The sequence below is a fragment of the Notolabrus celidotus genome, chromosome 2 (assembly GCF_009762535.1).
Source record: "Notolabrus celidotus isolate fNotCel1 chromosome 2, fNotCel1.pri, whole genome shotgun sequence".
Taxonomy (NCBI): domain Eukaryota; kingdom Metazoa; phylum Chordata; class Actinopteri; order Labriformes; family Labridae; genus Notolabrus; species Notolabrus celidotus.
In genome coordinates, this window is record NC_048273.1 from 37,775,184 (window position 1) to 37,791,695 (window position 16,512).

General features: G+C 41.6%; 1 protein-coding gene across 1 annotated transcript in view; it reads left to right on the plus strand.

Annotated features, from left to right (window-relative positions):
- LOC117825736 (gamma-aminobutyric acid receptor subunit gamma-3) overlaps positions 1-16,512 on the plus strand; it is a 143,304-nt gene that overhangs the window by 78,483 nt on the left and 48,309 nt on the right. The window contains exon 4 of the mRNA XM_034701669.1: positions 14,977-15,197. Coding sequence (XP_034557560.1) covers positions 14,977-15,197 — 221 coding nt within the window. The remainder of the gene's footprint in view (positions 1-14,976; positions 15,198-16,512) is intronic.

The following is a 16,512-nucleotide window of genomic DNA, read 5'->3' on the forward strand; positions in this document are numbered from 1 at the left end:
TGGGGTTGGTAATCAGATTTAGATCCACTTTTTGTTATACTGGTTAAAATGATCTTTATGTCCTGATGGCAATCAACACATAATGTGTTCTTAAAAAAGAGCAAAGAAAAACTGCCATCTACAGCCGGAGTAAACCTGGGAAAACAACAACCAATCAGCCTTTTTTGGGTGCCAAAATTTTAAACCATTCAAATCCCGTCCAGCCGTTCTGCCCTCCTCCTGTGCGTACATTTCCCCAGCGTGAACTCCGAGTCCCCGTCTCCTGCCTCTGCTTCCCCTGACTCTACTGACCGCCCCTCTCGCTTGACCTTGGGCATGTCCCCTCTGACCCGATGAGGTGCTTTGCTCAGGACTGTAGTCCGGATCAGAGTCTAAAAAGCTCTCACCACGGGGGCTCTGACAAGCAAAAGAATGAATGACATTCAATAAGTCCTACAGAAATGTAGATGTATTGTAGCGTCTGTCTGGACGCTGTAGTGATGACGAGCCAAGTCGTAAACACGTTGATCTTTAATAACCGGTCACTGTCGGCCGTGATCACGCCAACCAACAAAGCAACAATCAATGTTTGAATGAATGAAGAACTTCTCCTCTTGTCTCTCCTCTCTCCCGCTCGCACTCTCTACACCTCTCCTGATGCCTTCACTGACTGTCAACACTGTAGGAATTAAGAGCATCTACACTGAACACGTTTAACAAACAGTAGAGTTGTTACAGTATTATATATGTGTTATAACTTTTCTCCTGATATCGTGTCACCATGACAACTGGATAATGCTAGCATGACAGTTGTGAGTGCTAACAGCAGCCATTTTTGTTTGTGTTTTTAACTTTCACTATGAGAATGTTTTGGTGAGGACTTTTGAATCAGTCACCATCATATGGTCGCAAGTCAGCGGCGCTCGTGCATGTGAGCCGGTGGGGGTCGTTTTGGAGGAGCTCCGGAGGGAGGAGGAGAGGGGTTAGACGGAGTCCTGAGGAAATGCTACATTCAAATTCATGCTAGACTTCCTAGACTACCAACCCTAGCTTTAAGTGGAGAAACACTAAGGGAATTTCCATATTAGAAAGTATACTTGAGCAGAAAGTTTCTGGACATTAACAAATCTTTCCTGTGTCCGTCATGTTGGTGACAAATTGGCACAAAATCTTTTCCCAATGTGTTCTGACTTGAGCAAGTGTTCACGTGTATTTTCCAACTCAGAACTTGCTTTTTTGATGTGTCTGACACCACAAGAATGTAGGTTTACACTTAGTCAGCATGTCTGTGCAGACTTTGTGTTGGGGGGTCTAAAATTCCTCTCACTCCTTTGCCACACTGAGAGGTTTTGGATGGCACTCAATGTGGTATCCCCTTATGAGCATGCACACAGATGAAAGTGGTTTGAGAAAGTTTTGGAGGAAGGATGGAGCTGTGGAGTAATGAGGGGTTCATCAACAGGAGAACAGTCAACACCTAAATCATTAGCTGGTGAATGAACCAGGTCACCATCATGTTTCCTGCAGTGAGAGCTTCTGTTTGTGCAGGTGGTTGACCACAGCTGTTTATTCATCAGGCGGAATAAGAGCTAACGTAATGCAACAGACTCTCCCCTCATTAATCTGAATCTACTGAGAAACTACAGGTACCTTGTTACCTTGAACAAACCATTGCATCCTGTTCGTGCATATCTATAGTAAAAACTGAAGATAATATTTACAGTTGTCGTGAATAGAAACATTAACCACAGAGACCGTAGAAATGTTTCTCTGTTTGTACAGTTAGGCATTTCAATGTGGGGCTGAAGATGGGCTTTAATCATTGGTCAAAAATCCTCCACGTGAATCTCACATCATCCGTCACATCAGTGCAAACAGAGTAATGCCGGATGTCTTTGGATGTTCTCAGCTCTCATTCTACATGTCTGTGAAGTCCTTTAGGCCAGTTTGGATCCTTCTCTTCTGTTCAGTGTGACCGAGGATTCAGCTGAAGGAGCTGCTGCAGACATGCAGAAGAGGCTCTCTGTGGTTTGTGTTAGGATGCACATGTTTACTCAGAAACTTGTTTTCACATCACACAGGCTGAACAAAGGCTCTAAAGAGAGTCCTGCAGGTGAAACATAAGACTCCTGCAGACTGACATTTCCTCTGCAGCTTAACTGAGCAGACTGAGAGTGTAGGATATGTGTTCTCATAACAGCAGGTAAGATGTGTTTAAGACAAAAAGTTAGCACATTTTCACTGGAACATGAAGTATCTTTGGCTGACTTTGAAATTCTGATTCCTTACTGTGACTTCGCTTGCTGAACTCAATGCTGTCTGTAAAACCAGTTACCCATGGCACTCAGCATAGTGAAGACAAGTCTGAAGAGCTCTAGGTCTTCTTTTCTGCTCTTAACACTCTTGCAAAGATGCAAAACTGCTAGCAAGCTGTGTTCGCTTCCTTTCTCTGTTGCCTAAAACATTGAAGTTTCTTTCTTAAATGTGTAAGCTAAAGACTTGTGAAAATGTATTTGTCTTCTTATGCAGATTCAAATGAAGTGATCAAGTTATTCACAAATGTGGCCTTTAATGTCCTCCGTTAGCCAGGTGCATGTGCTCATTCATTTTCATGTGAACCTTTCCAGATGCTTCGACTCCTCTGGTTCAGCCTTTCCGAAAGAGTCCGGCTGCAGGGATTTGCTCCTGTTCAGCAGAAGAGCATTAGTGAGGTCAGAAACTGATGTTGGGTGAAAAGGTTCATCTAGCGGTCCACGTTCCAATTTATCCTGAATGTGTTTGATGGGGTTGGGGTCAGAGCTTTCCCAACCCAACCTCAAAGCCAAATCATTGTGGACCTGACTCTGTGCAAAAGAGAGATGTTATTTCAAAGACAAAGAGGGCTTTCACAAAAGTTTCACATAAAAAGTTTAATGACAAGTAGCCCAACCTAAAGGATGAAACGAAGCCACACCGCCAGAAAGGGAAAACCCCAAACCTCTTTTGTTTAAGAGACTGTCTTAAGTGCATTATTTCCAGCCAAAATATTTCATTCTAATTAATATAAACCACAATAATTTGACAAATCTGGAATTGAGCTTTACTCCATGAAGAGCAAAACTACAAAGTCTGAAATGCTAGAAAAGAGTAAAAATGTGTCTGCAGGGACCGGATTGTGATGTCCAGCCGTCTGGGTCAGAGTGTCTCTATTACTGCAGCTCCTGTGGGGTGTTCTCGGTCTGCAGCGATCATTATCTTCCTAAAGTGGCCCAAGGAAGGAGAGGGGTCTGACACAACAGAAGAACTACAGGAGCTCTGATCTCTAAAAAAGTTAAAGGTTTCTGATAGAGAGGAGTCAGAACACGGAGCATCGCAGTTTGTCGTGTTATGCGGCTGCGTAGCTCTGGACCAGTAAAGCTGACTCCTATGCCCCGCTGGGAGGGCCTACAGTGAGCATCAAAACTGGACCATGAAAGAAGGAGAACTGTAGAGGCTCCACCTAACAACTTCCAGGACTTAGAGGATCTTCTGCTAACACCTTGGTGTCAGAAACCACAGCACAGCTTCACCGCAATATTCCAGTTCAGTCCAGTTCGTCTCTGATCCATCACAGCACTGGATCTGATAGGTTTCTATTCTAGTCATTGTGTTAACTTCCACTGAATCCACTCCATTGCATTCAGGCTGTGTCTCTGATCCGGCAGGTCAGAGTCCTCCGGATCAGATACACAAGACTTCTATTTTTGCCGGATGCCGGAGCACGACGCATCAATCTCAACAGAGCAGATGGAGCGGGACAGGAAGTCAGGTTTCACCAAAACAAAATGAAAACATCCGGTTAATTTTCAGAATAAAACACTCTGTGTTATCACCAGATCGTATTTCACTTAACAACAACAACAAACCGCCATGATGAACGGAGCCAGGCCTGGAGTCAACAGGTCAGAGGTTTTCAGAGGACCAGAAAGATAACATGGATGAGGAGAGGAGGAGGAGGAGGATCCTTGATTCATTGATTACAGCGGGGAAACCTCAGTCACATGACTCCAGCTGTCCGGTGGTCCTGCTGTGTGCTAAGTTCTAAAAATGCAGCTGGTTTGTGTTGACGGACGAGAGAGCACAGAGCCAGACTGCAGTGGATCAGAGACAGACCGGACACGGATCTGGTAGAATACCAATAAAGGAAAAATAAAGAAAGGAGCCCCGGACAAATTAATATACAGACATTTGAGGACAGACCATGAATGCTTTGACAGTAGACCATGTTTGCACAGCAGACATTTCCTGTGATGTAACATTCAAGATGGCTTTATTTCTGTCTTGTTGGTCATTTAATCATAAAAAAAATCTGATACTGTCGTCATTCCCCCGACTGATAAACAACTACAAAGATAAAAATCTGGAGAGAGCCACATCTAAAGTTAAAACACACATTTGATAAACTCTAGGGACCAACAGAATACAGCTACATCCAGATTTATTGGATGTGATAATAGAGGCGTATATTAGGTTTAGATAGTAATGCTCATTTTGAAGCCTGAGGTCAAACTAGCTGCATATATTTAAGAGTAGAACGTGGTGCTAACTGTGTAACTCTCTGGAAGCTTCTAGCATCAATGCAGGCATTAGTGAAACAATGCAGTGAGACTCTCTTTGATTTTTGCTCATGCACAATATTTGTTTTATTAACTGACAACTTTAGTAACACTAACACTGATGTCCCCATTCATTTTGACATACACACAGCAGCTTTAGAGCAGACACTGGTGGTGGTCTTGTTTGGCTTATATGTACACTACCGTTCAAAAGTTTGGGGTCACCCAGACAATTTTGTGTTTTCCATGAAAACTCACACTTTTATTGATCAAGTGAGTACAAAATGAATAGAAAATATAGTCAGGACATTGAGAATGTTAGAAATAATGATTTTTAGTTGAAATCATAATTTTGTCCTTCAAACATTGCTTTCATCAAAGAATGCTCCCTTTACAGCAATTACAACATTGCAGACCTTTGGCATTCTAGCTGTTAATTTGTTGAGGGAATCTGAAGAAATTTCATCCCACGCTTCCTGAAGCACCTCCCACAAGTTGGATTGGCTTGATGGACACTTCTTGCGTACCATACGGTCAAGCTGCTCCCACAACAGACAGAATACCAGCTGCCTGTTTCTTCCCTAAATAGTTCTTGCATAATCTGGAAGTGTGCTTTGGGTCATTGTCCTATTGTAGGAGGAAATTGGCTCCAATCAAGCGCTGTCCACAGGGTATGGCATGGCATTGCAAAATTGAGTGATAGCCTTCATTATTCAAAATCCCTTTTTTCTTGTACAAATCTCCCTCTTTACCTGCACCAAAGCAGCCCCAGACCATCACATTACCTCCACCATGCTTAACAGATGGCGTCAGACACTCTTCCAGCATCTTTTCACTTGTTCTGCATCTCACTAATGTTCTTCTGTGTGATCCAAACACCTCAAACTTCAATTTGTCTGTCCATAACACTTTTTTCCAATCTTCCTCTGTCCAATGTCTGTGTTCTTTTGCCCATATTAATCTTTTCCTTTTATTGGCCAGTCTCAGATATGGCTTTTTCTTTGCCACTCTGCCTAGAAGGCCAGCATCCCGGAGTCTCCTCTTCACTGTAGACGTTCACACTGGCGTTTTGCGGGTACCATTTAATGAAGCTGCCAGTTCAGGACCTGTGAGGTGTCTATTTCTCAAACTAGAGACTCTACTGTACTTGTCTTCGTGTACTGTTGTGCACCGGGGCCTCCCACTTCTCTTTCTACTCTGGTTAGAGCCTGTTTGTGCTGTTCTCTGAAGGGAGTAGTACACATCGTTGTACGAAATGTTCAGTTTCTTGGCAATTTCTCGCATGGAATAGCCTTCATTTCTAAGAACAAGAATAGACTGTGGAGTTTCATATGAAAGTTCTCTTTTTCTGGCCATTCTGAGAGTATAATCAAACCCACAAATGTAATGCTCCAGATACTCAACTAGCTCAAAGAAAGGCCAGTTTTACAGCTTCTCTAACCAGCAAAACCGTTTTCAGCTGTGCTAACGTAACTGCACAAGGGTTTTCAAGATGTTTCTAATCATCCATTAGCTTTCTAAAGCGATTAGCAAACACAATGTACCATTAGAACACTGGAGTGATGGTTGCTGGATATGGGCCTCTATACACCTATGTAGATATTCCATTAAATACCAAACGTTTGCAGCTAGAATAGTCATTTACAGCATTAACAATGTATAGAGTGTATTTCTGATTAATTTGATGTTATCTTCATTGAAAAAAACTGTGCTTTTCTTTCAAAAATAAGGGCATTTCTAAGTGACCCCAAACTTTTGAACGGTAGTGTAGATTTAGTTTGAAGGAAAATGTTTGTGCAATATGATGGTGTCTCATCCATTTAGACATTTTTCTACAGACTTCACTCGACATTGCTAAAACTGCCCACCTGGAAATCTGCCATCTTGTGAGTTTGTTCTCTGCAGCCTGCGCCTCGTCTCCTGACTCTAAAACAAGGTCAGCAACACGGGGACTAGTTCCATGTCGTATTCAGCATCTAATAAGTCTACACGAATGGATTCATCATACAGGGCTTATTCCTCATGTACAACGGTATCTTTGATTTTACTGCAGGTATATATAGCACCTCTAAATCAGCAGCCTTATTTTAGCAGCTCCTCTGAGGCCGTGAGGTAAAAGACCCACTTTCTTCCCAGCATCGTCGGCTGTAGAGGCTGAAAGCAGCTGCTGGCAGCAGGGAGGAGAAATGAGATCGATACTCTTTCAGCATAGTTAAAATTACCTTCTGATGTGAAATTATATAAGAGATTACAAGGCTGGAAATATTGGTGCATTATTAGAGACCGAACTCTCTCTGCCGGTCTGAAGCTCACTGTTTCCAGGCGTGAAAGCTTCTGCTTAGATCAGTTTATTTGATTTGATTTGCAGCACTTTTCCTGCTCTGGTCATTAAATCCTGGCTAATGTTCAGTTTTTTTTCAATCCCCTGAGCTCTGCACAATTAAAGGTCATGAGCACCCCGCTGTTCTCCTGATTATAGACTTCAGTCTAATTGGTGAGCTATTCAAGCCAGTGCAGAGATGGGGTAAAAGGTCAAATACATTTCAAGCAGCAACAGCAGAATGAAAAGGTGTGATTTTCTGCAGGATGGCAGGCTGTTATTAATTTCATATTTCTGTAAATCTTTATCTGGACTGCTGCTAAAGAGGAGCCAGACAAGCCTGCTGTTACTCTGAGACTTTCTGAGCTCTGACGGTCTGGAAGAGTCACGTTTATTTGCATTATTCATGTTTTTTTGTCCCATAATTATTCTGTGTTTCTTGTCATCTTCTTGTTTGCTTTGTCACCTTAAAACAGTGAGCCACAATAATGAGCACATTTTATCTTATGCACTGCTAATGGAGCAATTTGTGTCATCAAATTGCATCTAATTTCCATAAATGTAAGAGAGCAGTGATGTGGTGCTTTAATTAAAAATCCTAATACATTTTCAAACAAATGAAAGAGCTACAGATATTTCAATTTACTCATATATACTTATTAATTATTGCCTGTTTGTGTCAGAAAAAAATCAGCTTTATTTCTCATTTCTCAGCAGAGAAGTTTAACTCATCATTTCTCACAAGTTTCTGTGCTACTAATCTGAAAATCTCAGTAAGACTTTCTAATCATTTTCCATTTTCCTGCTCCTTCCCATCCTTCTGTGCTATGATTGGCTGGAGGAGCCAGCAGGTCAAACAGAAAAGTTTCACCCAGAAGTCTTCTGTTTGAACTCTATGTGATACCAAATGTCAATGCTGATTTAATATTTGAACCCTATCAAATTCATTAAATGTTTTTAATGAAACTATGGTCATCTATTGGAGGCGATCACAGCTCGGTTGGTTTCAGCACCTATACTGCTTGGTTAGGTTTAATAAAAGATCATAGATTGAGCTGATATCAGGTCTGATTTCATGTGGGATTATTTTAGAGTCCAATCATGAGGCTGCATCAAGTACCGTTAAATCTGTAATGTAAAGGGGCGGATCCAGGGGTGACCAGAGATGGCTGTGCCCCCCTTTAAATTTTATAAGCCAGCCTGGAATCCTGACCTATAGTTAGATACTTGCCTTTCCTGGAAGTGGGACTTATAGTAAAATTAACTAACATAACATAAAACTTCAATTATTGGCCCTGGCTTTTATTTGTTTTAATCTGTTACATCACCATGCTTTTATTTGGGCCAGGCTTCAATTTGAGGCAGGCTTATTATTATTTTTAAATAACATAACATAAAATGAAACCACCACCAGATCCGTGTCCGGTCTGTCCCAGATCCACTGCAGTCTGGCTCTGTGCTCTCTCGTCCATCAATACCCACCGGTTGGACAGCTGGAGTCATGTGACCGAGGTTTTCCTGTGGTAATTACTGAGTCAAGGATTCTCCTCCTCCTCTCCTCATCCATGTTATCTTTCTGGTCCTCTGAAAACCTCTGACCTGTTGACTCCAGGCCTGGCTCAGCTCATCATGACGGTTTGTTGTTGTAGTTAAGTGAAATACGATCTGGTGATAACACAGAGTATTTTATTCTGAAAATTAACCGGATGTTTTCATTTTGTTTTGGTGAAACCTGACTTCCTGTCCCGCTCCATCTGCTCTGTTGAGTTTATGCGTCGTGCTCCTGCATCCGGCAAAAAAATAAGTCTTGTGTATCTGATCCGGGGGGATCCAGTGGAAGTTAACACATTGCCTAGAATAGAAACCTATCAGATCCGGTGCCTTGACGGATCAGTGACGGACCGGACACAGATCTGGTGGAATTTGGCCATGAGAGTTATTTTAGAAAATTGACATATCCCCTCCAGCTGTCTGGTAAATATGTACCAGCATCCAGCAGTTACTCAGTTGAGACTTACTTAGGCACTGATTATGTCCATTTAACTGTGTAAAACACTATGTATTTATAAATTGTAGTTTTATTTGATAGTCTGTTTGTTGAATTGCCTTCAACTTAATTTGATGGTTAAGCAATCTGGCACCAGGATTGCTAATGGGGACTAATGACGCTCTGTCTTTTGCCTTTTATTATGTGAGCATTAGAACCTAAAAATGCAAGGACAGTTAATTTTTGAAGCACATTTCATCAACAAGGCAGATCAGTACAAGGCAAAGTGCTTTTCATAAGATGTCAATAGCATCAAAAAAAATTAAAAAGTCAAAAGAAGATGAAAAACAAATAGAAGCTAAAATCGTGTAAAATGTAGAAAGTCAAAAAGTGCTGAGCGTTTCAGTAGACCTGCAGTTTTTAGAGAGTTTGTTCCAGATATATGAAGCACAAAACCTAAAAAGATCTCACCTGGCTTACAATCAGCCTACCAGCAACCTTTAAAAGGTGACGGAAATGTTGCCCACACAGAACAAATCACGACCTTCCTCAATCCTCAGCCGCAGCCTCAGCTTTGGTAATAATTTTTGAATGTTTAAAAATTGCATCCCTGCCCTGTCTGTTCTTCGCCCTCTTGACTTCCCTGCTCCTGTTTTATTTGCTGATTATTCAACCACAGAGCTGCTGGAGGAGACAGAAAAGGCAAATCAGGGAGTTGGATAGATTGTCCTCAGATTAGAGGTGACAGCAGCCAGATACAGGAGTCAAAGGTTCCTGCACAGAAACGGGGACATTTTAGTGAGGGGCACGTATGCTGTTAACCTCTGAGGATGCTCTCAGAAACACAGACCACATGAAAACAGAGCTGCTGGATTTCAGAGTTTTGTTTTTCATAGCTTCGAAATATCACTGTAGTCCTGACAGAAGTAATTGAACACTCAGTGGATCTGCTGACATGGTCATTATCCACAGAGGATGAAACCTGCACATCTGGGAGAACCCTCCAGGCAGAGCTTACATTTCATCATATTGTTGTTGTTGTTGTCCCATTTGCCCTAAAACTAGAAATAATATATTTCCCAATGTTTGCACAAAGTGAACGCTGTCCTCTCTGCCATCTCACTCCAGCACTATAGCTGAATTAGCTAGCTGCGCATGAGCACTGACACAACTGTAGGTTTACTCTCTGCTGGTATGCACCTGTCATGAAAAGGGAAACAGAAACAGTGCACTTTTCTGTTTTGTGGTGACTAAGGAAAAATACGGCATTTTTTTCAGTAACAGATTATGACTTTTATGACAATGCAACTTCGCAACAGATTACTTCAATTGTACAAGTAAGGCATTACGTCACTTGTTAAAGGTGACATATCATGCAAAATTGACTTTTTAATGGTTCTTTACCGGAAATATGTGTCCCTGGCATGTCTACAAACCCCCCGAGAATGAAAAAAATCCATCCTGCCCCTGTTCTGATTTCTCCACCTTTCTGTAAATGTGTGTGAAACCAGCCGTTTCAGACTTCAGTGTTTTTGTTACATAACAACAATATCCGGTCTGTCACGGAGTCAGAGCTCGGAGCTTGTTCAGCCCATAGACTGTATAAAATAATACTGAATCCCTCCTCCGTTTTTACATACTGATAAATAAAACAACAAGAAACACTAAATCTATGACCAATCGTTCAGAAAGGTCCTGCTACAGGCGCTTCTCCGTCAGGATCAGATTCAGAGGGTTGAAGTAACGCGATCTCTGAGCAGCCGTGTATATTCAGCCAACATGTAAACATTAGATCAACGTGCTGGAGAGCCGAGGCACATCCACTTCTGGAGGGGGCGTGGTCAGAGGGAAAACAGAGTGTTCTGATGAGGAATGAAGAAGAGGACTTTTCAGGCATGCCAAAATCAGTTTCAAAGTGTTTTTTTGAGCATAAACTTTAAAGACATGTTTTGGGGACCTCTTAGACCAATATATATTGATGAAAAAAGCATGATATGTCCCCTTTAAAGTAAACAAAGTAATCTGACTATTCTTAACGGATCAGTTTGTAACGCGTAACCCCAACACTGCCTTTTTCACAGATTGGTACCAAGCGGAAACCTCTGGTCTTAAAATACAAAGCCCATGTGGAAGTGCTAAAAACTGCAGTTCATGGAGGATCCGCTTGAGGCTGGCTCCGGAAGTACCGGAAACCACATACACACCCATTCAAAAAACACGATCTTTACAGCAGAAATAAACATGTTTAACAGCCTGCTTCAAAAAAATGTTTAGGTCTGAGAAGCTCATTTCTCTATCAGCACCAAGCGGCAACCTCCGGTCTAAAAATATGAGTCCAATGCAGAAGTGTTAAAAGCTGCAGTTCATCAAGGATCTGCTTGAGGCTGGCTCCGGAAGTACCGGAAGTCACATACACATGAATGGGAAAAAGCTGATCTTTACAGCAGAAATAAACATGTTTACAGCCTGGTACAAAAGACCAGTGTAGTCTGGATAGCTCATTTCTCGATCAGCTCACACTGTGGGGTTTTTTTTCTAACACGGCAATTTCAAAGATATTGAGATTACTAGTCTTCCAATGAGAGGCACAGCTGCCTGCAGGTACACTGCAGCTGTTGGCTAGGAGGCTCAAACTCCGCCCCTTTACGTCACACTGGCTCCACAGAAGCAATATGACTGCCGCCGACGATTGGCCTCAAAACAGCTCTTCAGAAACAGATGGGTGACTTCACGGATACTACGTCCATACTTCATACAGTCTATGATCATGAATGCCAACCCATCGTAAATTGACAGCGCGCTCCTGGTGATCATCAATTAGCATAAACCCCTGCCCATGAATAGCAAATAACCACCATATAAGGACACAGACCTGTGCATCTGGTCAGTCTGCCCTGCAATCATGGCACAAGGAAAGAAGGATAGAGAGCAAAAAGGTTTTTTATGTATGCAAATGCATCATCAGATGGAGCCTTGATGCATGTGTGTGAAGTCTATGGCACCGATGACATTTGGCATGTCGGCCAGCGCGCTAAACCCCCGCTTTACCTCGATTTGCCGTTGTGCTCCATAGGGGAATTGAGTGTACTCCGGCCTTAATTCAATAATGGCGGCAAGTACTGCCGGTAAAATGCATCTCATTGACGGCTGGGATATTCCAGATCTTTCTGCCATCTCCCGCTGGAAGGTCCCATTGGCCATGAATCCCAGCACGGAGATCACCTGCAAACGTGCAGGTATGGCGTGGCTGCTTTTAGTTGGCCTCGTCAGATTAGGCTCCAGAATGTTGCCTAAATGCAACAGAATTGGTCTTGGTAGTCGGAAACGACTAAGCAACCATTCATCACTCTCAGCCAACAAATCTACCCGGTCCCTGAAATTCCTCTCTCTCCAGATAGCACCTTGTCCCAAATCACGCAGAAGTGCAAATTCAGCCAATGTTACCGTTGTCTGAGACCGAAGTCCTTTTATACTGTGGTATATTTCGTTCTGATTAACACCATCTGGTGAGCAATATGTTGTATGGCTGTGACAATGGTTTTACAACCTTTTTTTTTTCATTATTATAATAACATTTTTTTTTATTGGTATCATTAAACATGTAGATAGCACATTTAGTCTGTGTGGTTTTTAACAAGTAGTTCACATTCTAAATAAACCTAATCTAGATCTCAAAGCTTTAATTGCCAACTTATTTGTTGTAAAAATATATTATATATATTTTTTTAATATCTTGTCATGTTTAAATTACGTGTCTCAAAGGCATATGCATATTGTGCACATATGCTGCTTCTTGCAGCAGCTCTCTCTTTGTTGTTCTTCTTTCAACCTTTTTTCATATCTGTTTGGTTCTCTTTGTATTTGGAGCCTGTCATGTCTTTTAATAACTCATTTGTTGGCCATAGACACCAAACTGTCTACGTCTGCAGTGGTGTTTTTTCTATTTTTGTTCCTGTGTGTGTCCGGAGATCCTGCGTGTATCCATGGTTTACCATTGTTTACATACGAGATCAGCTGTCAGCAGCCCGTAGCATGTTGATGCTAAACGATGCTAGGCCCAATGTTCCCTGCGAGCTGAGGAGAAGGAGGCAAGGACGACGTGCTGGTACTGAGGTGCAAGCTAAGAAAAGACAACATGGACCTGTCCTTCCACCCACCGTTATGGGGAATGTAAGATCTATCTACGATAAGGTGGACGAGCTAACCCAAGAGGGAATACTGGCAGAGTAGCATCATGCAAACAGAGCTAACACCGGACAAAAACACCACATTAGAAGGATTAAACCTGCTGTGGGCGGACAGGATACAGGAGAGCAAGACTGAACTAACTGGGGAAGAAGGCCAGCTCAGTCCTGGACCCTGTGGAGGTGGTGGCTGACAGGAGAATTATGGCCAAGCTGTCGTCTCTGACGAACATTTCTTTTCTATATATATTCTTATAGATTAGATATATATTGACATAGAGTGGTGTAGACCTCCTATGTTTGTTATAGCGTCTTGAGATAACGTTTGTTGTGATTTGGCGCTGTACAAATAAAGATTGATTGATTGATTGATTGATTGATTGATTGATTGATTGATTGATTGATTGATTGATTGATTGATAACAGAGAGCAGTACATATTAAAATTGTAATTTCCGACAGTGACAAGCAGTATTTATGTGTATTCCTACATTTACACAAGCGCTACACACAGTCGGGAGCAGGTGTAGATTTGTGAGTAGTTACTCACAGAGCAGCGCTTCTAAAAGATTGATGAATGCAGAAATCCGTGGAAATTTCGGCTGCACACGGTTTACACACAAATTCGTGCTGCTCACGATGCATGAATGAGACCCTCTGTACAGGGTGAATTTTGTATAACTCTGTATTTTCAAATTTATCAAACTTGTAAGTTTTGCTGAAATAAGGGCATGGCTGACTTGATTGACAGGCTGGCACCCTGTAGCTGCTGGTGAGAAGGCTAAAGGCCCACATCTTTACCTCACACTAGCTCGGACTGTTAGATTGTGTTCAGCATTCCCTCAGGAACAGATGGATACAGTCTATGATTGGTAACAGATTTGATGATAACATCTGTGGTTCCCAGAGAAAACATGAAGAAAGCATGGCATGAAATGTGAAATGGGCAATAATATTTTTTCATTTTCAACATTTGATATCTTTTCCTTCTACTATTCTCAGTAAAAATCTAGGCTTTAAATTATTTGCAAACTATCAAAATCTGTTTTTATCAACATTTTACAGAGTGGCCCGGCTTTTTATAAGCTAATAAATAGCACCAAATCGTTAGTCATTCATTTTGGTGGTTTTCTGAAATATATCACACATATAAAAAAAACATGCTCACCGAGAAAAAAAAAACTTATTTTACTGTATTAAGAGTGTGTTGAATCAACACAACATGGGGTGCATCCCTCAAGTCTGCAGGGTCACCAGCAGAGGGCGCTGATGTTACACACAAAACACCAGTCATACTGAAAAGCTTTATAAGAGTATATTCAAATTCACACAATCAAAATACAAATGACTGGCAAAGCAGGGTAATTGATGACTAAAGATGACAAGTGGCATCTTCACCACTGCTGCATACTAACAAGCTAATAACTTGCACAATATAATTACTTGTTCCCTCAGGATAATTATCTCTGCACTCCAGATAAAACGATCAGCTCATGGGACCTGTGAGCCCTTGTATTTATCAAACAGGTATCAACAATAAGAGTTTGTGTGAAGGGTGTAACCAAGGTTAAGATAGCTAGCAGCCTCAGTGTTTTTTTTTCTGTGAGCCAAATGTTGTGTAAAAGCAAATCAGTACAAGGTGTCAGGTGAGGCCTGTGCTCAACATGCAGGCTCAGTGATCCAATAAAATGATAAAAGATCCCGCTGGTGAAAGTGATGAATGATAGACGACACACAGAGACGAGTCACTGAAACACATAATCCTCCTATTCAGTGTCATTTAGAAAGAAAATCAATACACCTGAGGAGCAGGTGAGGCTCTTTCACTGAGGACAGAATGGCTTCAGTGATGATTCTGAAAAGAAATGGCTTCGAGTCAAACAGCGCTGTAAACCCTCTCACACCTCATCTATTGTTTTCTCTTTTTTTTCAGGAATACCAAATTGACATCATTTTTGCTCAGACGTGGACGGACAGTCGACTCCGATACAACAGCACCATGAAAATATTGACTTTGAACAGTAACATGGTGGGACTTATTTGGCTGCCTGACACCATCTTCAGGAACTCCAAGAATGCAGATTCACACTGGATTACAATGCCCAACCAGCTGCTGAGAATATGGAACGATGGGAAGATTCTCTACACTCTGAGGTAAACGCATCACAAATGTTGTTTTCTGCCTTTTAAATTTGACTTATCCTGGAAAAGCTGACATTTTCGTTAAGAGGGCTTCAGTTCTTCATTGAAGCTAAGTAATGCAAACTCAAGCCTATGCAGGATTTATGTTCTGCATACCCAGCAGATTGTAAATGAAATATAACTGTGTTAATCATTAATAAAGGACCCTACTGCTTCATGAAAATGATCAGAGGTTCTCCAGCTTTTTTTATGTCATATACCGCTAAATCGACACAAATGTAGACCACGGTACGATGGCTGAAAAAGGCAGATGATCTGCAATAGCCAAACGAGTTTTCATTAAAGGTGACATATCATGCAAAATCAACTTTTTAATGGTTCTCTACCTGAAATATGTTTCCCTGGCATGTCTACAAACCCCCCGAAAAATGAAAAGAATCCATTCTGCCCCTGTTCTGATTTCTCCACCTTTCTGTAAATGTGTGTGAAACCAGCCGTTTCAGACTTCAGTGTTTTTCATACGTCACAACAATATCCAGTCTGTCACGGAGTCAGAGCTCGGAGCTTGTTCAGCCCATAGACTGTATAAAATACAACTCAACTCCTCCTCTGTTTTTCATTACCTGCACACGTGTGCTAACAAGGAGCTTAGGAGGGAGGCATGCTAGTTGTAGGCTGTCTTAATAAACACAAAGGTCGGTTTTACTCCCCACGTCTGCAGATTTGAAGATCTAGTGGATGATTTTTATTTTTCATGGAAAAGTGCTAGCGCTAGTTAGCATAGCCACATAGCTACATGTTTGTAGCTGTGTACCAAGACACAGGTCTACATACTGACAAATAAAACAACAAGAAACACTAAATGCTCGCCGCCCCCACCCTCTGGAACTCACTCCCCTCCCATATACAAAACTGCTCTGACCCTTCAGCTTTCAAATCTCTTTTAAAAACTCACCTTTTTAAGTTAGCTTTTCATTTGTGATTGTACTGTTGTGTTGTTTTGTTTGATCTGTGTTATTTGTTATTTGTTTATTTTGCTTGTATTGATTTTAACAATTGTACAGTGTCTTTGAGTTTTTGAAAAAGCGCTATATAAATAAAATGTATTATTATTATTATTAAATCTGTGACCAATGGTTCAGAAAGGTCCTGCTGCAGGCGCCTCTCCATCAGGATCAGATTCTGGATCAGATTCAGAGGGTTGAAGTAACGCGGGTCTCTGAGCAGCCGTGTATATTCAGCCGACATGTAAACATTAGATCAACGTGCTGGACAGCCGAGGCCACATCCACTTTCTGAGGGGGCGTGGTCAGAGAGCTTATTCTCA